Source organism: Phycodurus eques, chromosome 7 (genome assembly GCF_024500275.1).
Source record: "Phycodurus eques isolate BA_2022a chromosome 7, UOR_Pequ_1.1, whole genome shotgun sequence".
NCBI lineage: Eukaryota > Metazoa > Chordata > Actinopteri > Syngnathiformes > Syngnathidae > Phycodurus > Phycodurus eques.
This window is the reverse complement of record NC_084531.1, coordinates 16,607,006-16,619,569: the sequence shown is the minus strand read 5'-3', so window position 1 is coordinate 16,619,569 and position 12,564 is coordinate 16,607,006. Positions and strand designations below refer to the sequence as shown.

Genomic DNA, 12,564 nt, shown 5'->3' with positions numbered 1-12,564 from the left:
CATTCATAAACCAATGGGCGCTGCCAGGCCCACTGGCTTGCCCAAGGACACTTCGACATGCGGACAGTCGTAGCAGGGATTCGAATCTGTTCTACCTACTGAGCCAAAGCCACCCTAAAATAATTAATAATTAGTCCCCTGAAATATGCATATTTCACTGTCACCTTTATTTTGAAATGGCACATCATATTTGGATGGGACCTCTTTTGTTGGAGACCTGGGGTGGTATAGTGTCCCCCAGAACTGGACTGGTGTTGCGATATCTCAGATTTTTTTAAATGAATGTTTTAATTCAGTGATAGTGACAGTGAAATATGCATATTTCAGGGGACTTTTGTTTTGAAATGCCACATTAGATTTGCGTGGGACCACGTTGGTTGGAGACCTGGGGAAGCGTAGTGTCCCCCAGAAATGGACTGGTGTTGCGATATCTCGTCGATTTGTTTTAATGAATATTTTAAATCAGTGTTAATGTCAATAGAATATACCAATTTCACAGGACTTTTACTTTGAAATGAAAAAGTATAAGAAACATTTTGAAAAAGAAAGAAAGCTCACACCAACGCCGTAATTTTATCGACCGAATTTGAAAATTCCCATAAAATTAATGTAGTCACCAGATCACCTACAGCTCCCTTTCTGGACACCTTGCTGTCATGTCTGTCTATCGATCAAGTAATAACAAAAAATATTTATTGAAAACATACTTCTGGTCAACGTAGGCTATAACGCGACAAAATCCTCGACTTTTCTTGTTTTAAGACAGATAAACTTTGAGCTTTTAATACTATCAAGCCTTTATGTCGTAAAATTACAAGTATTTTCTTGTAGTTCGTGTGAACTCACGACTTTGTTCGTGCACATTGGCAGATGTTGGGTTGCAAATGTGCGACTTTAATTTTAGTAGTGACTTTATTAACATATATATTTTTCTCAATATTTATTTGACTGCGACATCGAAAGTACTTCCGGGTTGAACAGCTTCCGTGTTTAGTAGCTAACAAGAGCCGGCCGCCGTTTGGTAACGTCATTAATGTACCCGAGATGAAGTCTTCTCCGTGCTGAGTTTGATACGACCAGCAAAGGTACGTTCATACACTTCGCTCGAGTTAACCTACCGTTTTGTATATATATATTTTTTTCATTCCGTTAAGCATGTACCAAGTTAACTAGTAGCTACATTGTCAGTCAGGTTAGCCTTAGCTGTGCTAAGGCTTGATATATACGTATTAAGTTGTTTTACAGTAAGAATTGTTCCGTGTCGCTTAAGTTTTCCAAGTAGGACTCTTTTGTGTTTATATAGGGACAACTCTGCCATGATAGGAACAGTAATATTTCAATTAGTGTAACTCGTCCACTTTTGGATTTATTTGTCTCTGACTGCTTAACGATTAAATGAGTTGTTCTGAAATAATAGACAGTACACCCATGGAAAGTAGAGTTGGAAAAGGGACGAAACTTTCTTAATTCTGGCAATATTTTAAGTAACACTTTTTCCATGGGAAGTAATTATCCACTCATTTTCTATACTGGTTATGCAGTTCAGGGTCCTGAGGAAACGGCCTACCCCAGTTGACTTTGGGCGATACCCTGGACTCGTCAACAGTCAGTTGTAGGCCACATATAGGGTGCATCTCATTTCTATATTTGGACCTTTCTTGGTCCTAGCTCCTCTGCTTAAATTGTAGCTCGTCCCACCAGAAATTCCATTGAGAAGCCAGGATTTTGACAGAGGAGCAATACAAGAGGACGTACAACTATTTTGGAGAAATAAGACAATCGTTCCTCGATTATGTCATTTAATGGAAACCGCTACTAAAGATGACATTACGTCATTGACTTGTCACAAATTAAACGTCTATGTGGCTATATTATTACTATCACCACAAATGTCTGGTTTATGTCTTATATATTAAGTGGCTTTACATTAGTCGAGTCAAATATAATAAACACATTTACTCTTTACAACTTTGCAGATGCAAAGATGATCGTGATTGGTCAATCCCATTTGTGCCAGTCACAGGGCAGATTCACACCGATGAATGATTTAGTCTTCAATGAACCCAACGTGCATTTTTTCGGAATGTAGGAGGAAGCTGGAGCACCATAAGAAAACCCACTCAAGCACAAGGTGAACATGCAAACACTGTTCAGGAAACACCAGAACTGAGATTTTAACTCAGAACTTTGAGACAAACTTGCTAACCACTATTCACTGTGCTACCAGACAACATAACATTACATTTCAATTATTTTTCGACATATATGCCTATTACTTCCCGTGCAAAGTTCCCAAATTCAAAAGCTCACAGAAGTTTCAACCCTCCTGGAAAGGTGGGCCAAAGCGTGTTTACTGTAACAAAATCAATTATTCATAATAATAATATAGTGATCCATGTCAGACTTTTTTTTTTTTTCTCCCCCTAGTCCACGATGTCATTACCAGAGGAGTCGGCGGCTCCCAGAAAAGAGCGCGAGAGGGGAGCGCGGCCAAAGGTACGGCTGAGTCGTTCAGAGGAGAGACGGGGCACTGGCGGTGGGCAGAAAGGTGCTCACTGCAAGAGGAAAGGCTTTACAGCACATGAGCTGGCCGGCGAACGGCCTGTCAGCGACGGTTTTGAGTATGGGGATTTTTTAAAGGAGCTGGAGAGCAGGGACCAGACCGGCCCGGCCAGCTCCTTGTCTTCCCAGAGAGTGGTCTGCCGACGTCACGGTAAGGAAGCCTCATTACTGTCAGAAGAGCGGACATCCAGTCCAGTATTGGGAGCAGTTAACTTTTGCGCAGAGTCGACAGCCACTGAAGGCAGCAACAGCAGTCGCACACTCCGGCAAAAAATTCAAGATGCAATGGGGCAGTGTTTCCCCATGAAAACGCACAGTGGAGCGAGTACGCCGCCGCTCCCTCACGTGTTCTCCCTGTCAGCAGGCTGCACCTCCTCCAGGCGCAAGATCCACCTAAGCGAGCTGATGCTAGACAACTGCCCCTTCCCGGCTGGGTCGGAGCTAGCTCAGAAGTGGCACCTCATAAAGCAGCACACGGCGCTCGACACCGCCGTGACGTTCCCGGCGGACGATGTCGATGACCGGCTGAGGGAGCGGCGGCGCATCAGCATCGAGCATGGCGTTGAGCCGCCGGCTAACGCAGAGATCCACACGCTGGAGGTGACGGCGCAAGCGAGTGCGGCCCTCCACAGGCGCCGCGGACCCAAGCTGGCGCACGGCCTGAACGAAGCGGGCGGCGCTGAGCAGAAGCAATTTCTCCTCCAGCGGCAACACCAGCTTCTTCTGCAGAGCTGTCTGGACACTCTAGATGAGGTGGTGGCTTCGTCTTCCACGTCATCTTCCTCCTTCGATGTTAGTGCTCCCCCTCCGGTCGACTCAGAAGCGCCCCCAAGAGCCACGCATCCCCACGCCAGCCCACATGTCCATACTCAAATCGACTACATCCACTGTTTGGTCCCCGACCTGCTGCAGATCACCAACTTGCCTTGTTACTGGGGCATCATGGACCGCTATGAGGCCGAGGGACTCCTGGAGGGCAAGCCCGAGGGCACCTTCCTGCTGCGCGACTCGGCCCAGGAGGACTACCTCTTCTCTGTCAGCTTCCGCCGCTACGGCCGCTCGCTGCACGCCCGGGTCGACCAATGGAACCACAACTTCAGCTTCGACGTGCGCGACCCCAGCGTCTTCCACGCGCCCACCGTCACGGCTCTGGTGGAGCACTACAAGGACCCCAGCTCCTGCATGTTCTTCGAACCGCTGCTGTCCTTCCCCATGCACCGCACGCAGCCCTTCAGCCTGCAAAGGCTCTGCCGTGCCGTCGTCAGCAGCTGCACCACCTACGACGGCATCAACGCCCTACCCGTACCCAGCGCTTTGAAGAAGCACCTCAAAGAGTACCATTACAAGCAAAGGGTACACGTTCACAGGCTGGACAGTTGGTGGGAATGACCATCAACAACAACTACTCACCAAGCTGTACTTATTTATTGTACTGTATATCCTCATGTGTACATTCTAACTACACTGACGAGAATATGTAAACCTACTGGTTGTTTCTGATAGAATAAACCTACTGAATCTATGTGTTCTGCATGTAGCTGTGCTATTTTATATGATAAGTGGTGGTCTCCAGTGTAGTGTTCCCCAACTATTATTGAGCCAAGGCAATTATTTCATGAGAAAGTAATCACAAAAATGTATATATGCTTTAAGGTCCCATATTTTACCAAACTGACTTATATTGGCTTATATGGTGCCTCAGTAAATGTGAAATATGAATGAAAATGGTCTACGCATTCCTGTGCACCTTTATTTTTTTTCCTGCTGAGAGGCCCGAAATCAGATCATTTGAATGTCTTAAGCTTATCTCCTTGCAAAGATCTCCCCCTTACCTTTCCGAGACAGCGCTGTCAACATGACAAACAGGTGTGCTCTCACAAGTGGGTCTTCTACATAGAGGCAACCAATCAGGAAAGGGGGTGGTCTTAGCCAAATATGGACAAAGCAGAGTCAAACAAGTAGCGGTAAGAGGAGCCTTCTCTGGACACTCGTATGGCAAAACCAAGGTGTTTTTGAAAGTGAGACTTTTATACTAAATCCATTGCAGAGTGTCACTACGGAGGTCAAAATGGCCAAAATATGGGACCTTCAAGTAATGATGATCTCGTCTTAATTTACTCAAGTATTTTGACAATAATATTTCTCGCTCATCACCATGGTGGTGCTGCAGTACTGCTCTCAGGATATAAACATTACGGGAAGCCTAAAATAAATAGAGTGAAACCTTTCAAGTCATTCAGCCATCCATTTTTCAATAGCGCTTCTTAGCATTAGGGTTGTGGATGAGCTGGAGACTATCACAGCTGACTGGGCAAGAAAAGCACGTTAAACCCTGAAATGGTCGCGGATCTGGTCACATGTCACAGTCAAATCCACAGACATCTAAAGGAAGCCAGAGTAAAGACACGCAAGCTCGGGGAGAACTTGCAAGTTTCTAACCAAGAACTGTGAGGCAGAAGTGCTAACCACTAGTATCCCATGCTGCCCTACAATTTGAATTTCAATAAAAAAGTTATGGAATAAAAAATAAAAAAAATAATGCTTTAAAATGACAGGGGGGGAAGTGTAACAATAACCATAGATGAGGAAATCCAAAACTTCAAAGTAAATGGCATTACCCATGAGAACGCCACTAGGTGACAGTATAGCGCTGCAAACCCCATCCTGTCCCTTGCTCGTGTCTTGTCAGGCATTTTCACAGTAACTTAGTTTTTATTATACAGTGGTTAGGACGTTTTTACACTTGCATTACAGTAAGCAATGTTAAAATGTTACCTAAACACTTGCCTGTACAGTTAATAAAGATTTTAGTGACATATTAATTCACTTTACAATATTACATTATTTCCCAAGGGAAACGAAAATAGGCTTTGCCTTTTTCATTTTTTTAAAATTAGAACAACTTGGGAGCTAAGCAGAACTGTTTTGACTTCGGAGGTCCCACTGCATATTACTATTAGCAAACGTGGTAATACAGTATGTCTCACTTTAAAGGCAGTAGAACCACACGATTTGTGCCAGCCATTCAGCTAAGACATGTAATGAATAATACTGGTAACGTGTCAATGAGGTATCGTGCATATTGCAATAGTTTCAAAGTTTTGGCTTTGGCATATTGCAATAGTTTCAAAGTTTTGGCTCTGCTTTTGTAATTACAGCATTAGGTACACTGGCACAATTTTGATCAAGTTCAGTCCACGCCATCCTACTTTCTCTCAACAAGCTCCTGCAGTGCTTGCTGCAATACAGCCTTGAGCGCTTATTTCAATACCCTAGCTGCTGACACCTTCTGTATGTTGCTAAAAAGAGATGCCTGGAATAAAGGACGTTCACACACTGGGGAAAAACTAAGTAACCTATATTCACTCAATCACTGCTCAGTCTCTATTCACGCCATGTAGATGATGTATTAAAGGTTTGTATGGAATGAAACAGGCATGCAGTCAAGTAATGATGATGCAGTTCCAAGTCATACAGGTCAAAGAATTTGGGCCCTGCCTGTGTCCCAAAACTTCTGTTCAACCCGTGTATTTCCGAACCGTCATGCGTAATGCCATGTGTGGCATCGGCATGACATAACGTAGGCATCTTGTGACTCCTCCACAAGTGTGTTTAGCTTTTTCTTTGGCTACTGACTATTGACTATTTTGTGACATAATTACAGAAAGGGTACAAGTGATGACAAACAGGAACTGTGCCACGATAACCATTGAACAGAAAATGGAATTGACAGCAGATGTGTAGCAATACCTATAAGATGCCACTGGGTGACAGCACCTTCTTCCTGTTCTCTCACGGTTATGCGTCAGGTCTCATCAAGGGGGTGAGTAGTTTTTCTTTATTTTAGTCTTATTGGACAGTGGCGACTCCCCGTGTTTGTGTGGATTTTCTCCAGGTATTTCGGCTTCCTCCCACATTTCAGAAACATGCATGTTAGGTTCATTGAAAACTAGGGATGCTCAATACCACTTTTTTTCCCACACTAATACCAGTACGAGTATTAACTCACCGACACCGGTACTAAATACAAATACCACAAGTACTTTAGATACATGACTTTTTAATTAACACAATAACATGTAATTGTTAAACAAAGACCTTTCTTTCTGATGCACATGATTCGCCCATGTGTCAAATGGCCGCAGTGTAGTGCCAACTGCTGGCGAGGAGGACTTACTCAATGTCAGATTTTTTTTTCGCCTTAAGTATCGGTGGCTGGTACTGGGAGCCTTCTCAACGAGTACCCGATATCTTCTCAACGAGTACCCGAAATAAGGTTGCTATCGGTCCACTCTGTAAGTGTGTGCCCTGCCATTGGCTGGGGACCAGAGCAGGGTGGTCCGCTCCTCTTGCCCAAACTCCACTGGGATAGGCTCCACCTCACCGAAAATGTACCACCATAACACTACTAGTGCAAACTACCACCACAGGAATGTATTTTTTTTTTTGCAGCTGTATTCCAGTGAGCACAGCAGGGGGCTCTATGGAGCTTCATCGTGTGTTGGGCTGGATGTATATTTCTGCTGCAGCTAACAGCAGTGTGGCACTCATCATGCAGGTATTAGAGCCCCTGAGGGAAGAAAGAGGTTTTTCTTCCTGGATCAATGGGCTCAGAGGGGACAGCAGTGCTCAAGGAGACACCCAAGCTGATTGGCTACATATTGTCAGTGTGTTTGAACCTCTCGTTCTCTCTCTTTTTTTTCCACCATTGAGGGAAGATATTTTCCTCTGAGTTAATCTTCACATCTGAGCATCAAGGGGGTGGAGAATAAGCTTGGAATGTTCACAACACCTGGGGACATACCCACTGCCAAGTCGCCCGGCAGGTCTCCGTGTCGTACAAATGCTGCAAATGGATTCAGGCTGGCACTGGCCCAACTTCACTAGGTTTTTGGTGTGGGCTTTTTGTGTGGACCCCTATAGACCAGTTGGTGACTCTGCTTTAGGGGTATGAGGTACGGGCCAGCAACACAGCAGATCCAGCAGATTGTGCCGTTTACCCCCTCAAATAGTGAACTCCACTCAAACAGATGCCATGTCCTGGTTAATCAAATAAACACTACAAATCGATGCTTCCTCTTACCCCACAGTTGAAAAAAAACAACAACAGTTGGTGCCATTGAAGGGCTGTAATGACCTTTGTGTAAACTTAAGCTTTGTATATGCCACATCTGCTCTATAGATGGTGTGTGCTGAGGCAATAATGTTGGCCGTGAATCGCGGTGCAATCACCAGTTAATTAAAGCCTGCTTTGTCATGACCTTTACTGGTATTGACACCACTATGAGTCACTGCCACAACAGCCACCACCTGCACAGCACATGTGGCATCTGTAAAGCGGAACTCTAGCTATCGATCTATCTATCGAGGTATCTGCTGATATGATACATTTCTTAATACTGTATTTCTTGGTAAATGCTGGCTTCACTTTATAGATATGAAGAAGACTGGAGGTGACATTCCTAGAGCAGGTCGTAAACCAACTTCTCTGGTACTTAGGACCCTACTCAAATCAGATCAAACAGTGAATAGTCTTAAAACCATTTGGGACTTCATCTGAGTTGATGTCATCAACATTTATGGTTTAGAAAACAGTCCCTTTCAATGCTGTAGTAGGGTACCGTAAAGGGGAGACAGTACTTCGAAGGGCTTTAAATAAGAAACAAACAATAGCCATGTGGATAAAGTAAACTCAGTGGGGTTAGCACATGAACACGTTTGGGGCCTGAGAGTCAGATTACCAAATTGACTCAGTGAATCTCATGCCGCAGCATTTCTGTTACATGGCTTAAAATAAATAAAGTCATTTTTATTCAGCAAGCCGGTGTCAAGTCTTTCTTTACTATTCTCATCATCCAACTCTCTTCTTTTCTGGAAGAAGAGGGGACCTGATCAAATTCACTATCTCACTAACTTCTAAATTTTTACGTCTGTCTGCCTGTCACTCAGTCGGTTGGACGGACGGAAAGATGGACGCCAGACATCCCAGGAATCTTGCTCAACTGCAATAGTTTTATAAAGAGGAATGGTCCAAAATTCACGCTCGTTGTGCACGTCTAATCTACTTCTACAAGAAACATTTGGCTGAGGTTATTCCTGCCAAGAGAGGGTCAAGAAGTTATTAATTCAAAGGATTCACTCACTTTTTCCTCCATGTCCTGTGAATGTTTGTTATTTTTAATAAAAATATGAAAACATATTCGGCATGGTGAAAGACTGGTTAGAGTGTCTGCCTCACAGTTCTGAGGACAGGGGTTCAATTCCCGGCACCGCCTGTTTTCCCCATGCCTTCGTGGTTTTTCTCCGGGCACTCCGGTTTCCTCCCACATCCCAAAAACATGCATGCTAGGTTAATTGACGACTAAATTGCCTGTAGGTTGTGAGTGTGAATGGTTGTTTGTTTGTATGTGCCCTGCGATTGGCTGCCGACCAGTTCAGGGTGTACCCCGCTTCCTGCCCGATGATAGCTGGGATAGGCTCCAGCACGCCCGTGACCCTAATGAGGAGAAGCGGCTCAGAAAATGGATGGATGGTTGTTTATGACCAGCATTCTGTCGACTCCTAAAAAGGCACAGCTGCGTCATTAATGACAAAATGACGCAGCTGTCATTTTTTCATGACATAAATATTTTCACCTGCAAAGCTTCCGCAATTAGTGTCCTCAGTTCCCAAACGTTTATTGAATGTTGTTAAAAGAAAAGGTGTCCCAGCTTTTTTGGAACGTGTTGCAGCCATAAAATTCTAAATTAATGATTATTTGCTAAAAACAATAACGTTATTAGTGTGAACATTAAATATATTGTATTTGTAGTGGATTCAATTAAATATAGGTTGAACATGATTTGAAAAGTGTATTTATGTTTAACACAACGTCCCAACTTCATTGGAATTGGAGTTGTATTTTAAATATGTTTGAAGATTATCTTAATTAATATGCAAAGACTGAGAACAATACACTGTTTTACTGAATTGTTGAGAAAAACTACAGACTTTCTTCATCTGGCCGGATTAAAAACTTTTCCTGTGGCGTCAACGGGCTGGGGCGAATACTTTCTAGCACGAGGCCGTCCCCCACTATATAGACGCCAAGCGCTCTTATTCCACGCAGTGGCCATTTGGCGGAATTGCCACTTCCTCGTTCATTAACTTGACCCATTACTACCAGTATAGTATGCAATTGGCCATCAAACTATGCCCACAACTGAAAAAACACCCACATTTTCCCTGAAGTGTGATGTGTTTTGTCTTATTTGGGCTACAGTGTCTCTGCCGTTTGCCACCACACACGTTGCATTGCAAGGGAGCAGCAAACCAGATGGTATCCGCCACCCCTTGCCAGCTTGCCAGCGGTTAGAGAAGCAGCCGGAGGTCCGGTGCAAAGGCGTTAGGGCCATGAGCCACACGCGTTGTGGAGCGAGGAGGAGGAGGGTGAAAAAAAAAACAATTCATCCGGCTGTGGCCCCCGGAGGCTGAATCTTGGCGGCCTCAGCTGGTTGTGCACCACGGTCCCCCCTGCCTGGATGACTTTTTCCGCCTTTTGCACTTGCGATGCGTGACTCTTTATGCCATCGATTAACGGCCAGCTCAATTTCACCAGAGACAAAGGGGTGGCCGGCCCAGATTGTCTCTCTCCGTGAGATCGTGTGCAATCGCTGCGAATTCTCTCCCTGCTTAGGAGGAGCCGTGAGATGAAGCAAGTATTTGATTGATAGCTGAAGGTTTGGCGACATGTCTGGAAGCTCAAAGAATGTCTCAATTCTTGACCATTTTGAAGGCTGATTTCACATACGTGATTTTTAAAAAAAAATCATTCATTCATTGTCCAGCTTGTTAAGAATCTTTTCTGTTATGTGTCAACTTTACATTTACAGTTACTAGTTTAGTGTTGATGACTCATACCATGTAACAGGTAGATGCTTGTACTTGAATATTTGTGTTTGTAACCGGTAAACTGAACCTGTGTGGTTCATCTTTAAAAGCTGACATATATCAAGAATGATGAGAGTGAAAATTATTTGTTATCCTAATTACAATCAATGCTCCATCTGATCCCTTATGTCACAATACATAATCAAATCACTGGGCTTCAACCCTTTATTCTGCAAGTTTTCCAGTATTAGTGGTTGGAATTTCAAATGTTAGATATTTTATACCGCCCAAATGATTAAATAATACAGTATAAAGATGATAAATATGAAATAATCATTCACTTATCATATAATATCATACAAAACAGGGGCATTACTGGCTCTGAGAGGGCCACCACTCAAAAAAGCTTAATCTGGGACCCTGTTAGTTGGAATGTTTTTTTAATGAATCAAAAACAAATTTGTTGTCTGCGTGATTTTTAACATTGGCATTGGAAGAAAAATACTGCAAGACTAATTGAAAGAAAACCAACCACCATTGTTTTGCCATACAAATTCTATTGAATTCTGTGAACTCAATTTCCGCGGTATGCAGTGTATGTAGGCCATTAATTCAGGTGAGGATGTATGAAACAGATTCCCAGGTCCTGCATAGACGGTTATGTCTAGACATGTTTTCCTCTGATCCGCCCACCCGGCAGGCCAACATTTCCGTGACGGAGGAAACACTGCAGATGAAAGATTTTTTTCCCCATTTCTTTTTTATGGACTGCAAATTATCATTGCTGAATTTCCCCCTTTTGAACATTAATAGGGACATACCTGGCTATTTTCGTCAAACCTTTCAAACGGCGTGCTTCTTGTAAAAAGCAGGTTATGTCATTCCCGGTTTATAAAAGCTTCCTTTCTTGAAAGTCTTCACAATTCCCTCTCGGAGATACACAGTCACACTTGACTTGATGGAATGTTTGTTTGCCAAAAAATATGCTTTAGACCAAATATTATAATTGATGTCTATGTTGTGTCGTTGAAATCTATGTTGGTTCTGACATATACTTGCTGTACTGTATGACTGATACAATTACTTATTTTTAGCATTCATATTTCATTCAGTATTGTTAGGCACTTCACGATGTAATCTGAAGGAGGTTACTGACTGTAAGGTAGTGGTAGGGGAGAGTGTGGCTAGACAGCATAGGATGGCAGTGTCTAAAATGACTCTGGTGGTGGGGAGGAAGTTTAAGAAGACAAAGGCAGAGCAGAGAACATGTGGTGGAAGCTGAGAAAGGAAGAATATTGTGCAGCTTTTTGGGAAGAGTTGAGACAGGCTCTCAGTGGACAGGAGGAGCTTCCAGAAGACTGGAGCACTACAGCCAAGGTGATCAGAGAGACAGATAGGAGAGTACTTGGTGTATCTTCTGGCAGGAAAGGGGAGAAGGAGACTTGGTGGTGGAACCTCAAAGTACAAGAAATCATACAAGGAAAGAGGTTAGCTAAGAAGAAGTGGAACACTGAGAGGACTTATGAGAGGAGAAAATAATAAATTGAGATGCGACGTAGGGCAAAGGTAGAGGTGGCAAAGGCCAAACAAGAGGCATATGATGACATGTACGCCAGGTTGGACACGACAGAAGGAGACAATGATCTATACGGCTTGGTCAGACATAGGCTTAGAGGTGGGAAGGATGTGCAGCAGGTTAGGGTGATAAAGGATAGCGATGTAAATGTCTTGACTGGTGCCAGTAGTGTGCTGGATAGATGGAAAGAATACTTCGAGGAGTTGATGAATGAGGAAAATGAGAGAGAAGGAAGAGTAGAAGAGGCAAGTGTGGTGGACCAGGAAGTGGAAATGATTAGTAAGTTAAAAAGGCATTAAAGAGGATGAAAAATGGAAAGGCAGTTGGTCCAGATGACATTCCTGTGGAGGTATGGAAGCATCTAGGAGAGGTGGCTGTGGAGTTTGTTCAACAGAATTCTAGCGGGTAAGAAGATGCCTGAGGAATGGAGGAAAAGTCTGCTGGTACCCATTTTTAAGAACAAGGGCGATGTGCAGAGCTGTGGGAACTATAGAGGAATAAAGTTGATGAGCCACACAATGACATTATGGGAAAGAGTAGTGGAGGCTAGACTCAGG

At 43.7% G+C, this 12,564-nt stretch overlaps 1 protein-coding gene across 2 annotated transcripts; it reads left to right on the top strand.

Annotated features, from left to right (window-relative positions):
* The first annotated feature begins 231 nt into the window (after positions 1 to 231).
* On the top strand, positions 232 to 5,493 carry socs9 (suppressor of cytokine signaling 9). Of its 2 annotated transcripts, XM_061682519.1 has the most exons (4): positions 232 to 1,085; positions 1,977 to 2,131; positions 2,428 to 2,713; positions 2,927 to 5,493. In XM_061682519.1, the coding sequence occupies exons 3-4, from the start codon at positions 2,434 to 2,436 to the stop codon at positions 3,949 to 3,951; spliced, it is 1,305 nt and encodes a 434-aa protein (XP_061538503.1). In that variant the 5' UTR covers positions 232 to 1,085; positions 1,977 to 2,131; positions 2,428 to 2,433; the 3' UTR covers positions 3,952 to 5,493. The 2 variants fall into 2 exon arrangements, with proteins under 2 accessions (XP_061538503.1, XP_061538502.1); XM_061682518.1 differs by having other exon boundaries at positions 2,428 to 5,493.
* The last annotated feature ends 7,071 nt before the right edge of the window (positions 5,494 to 12,564 follow it).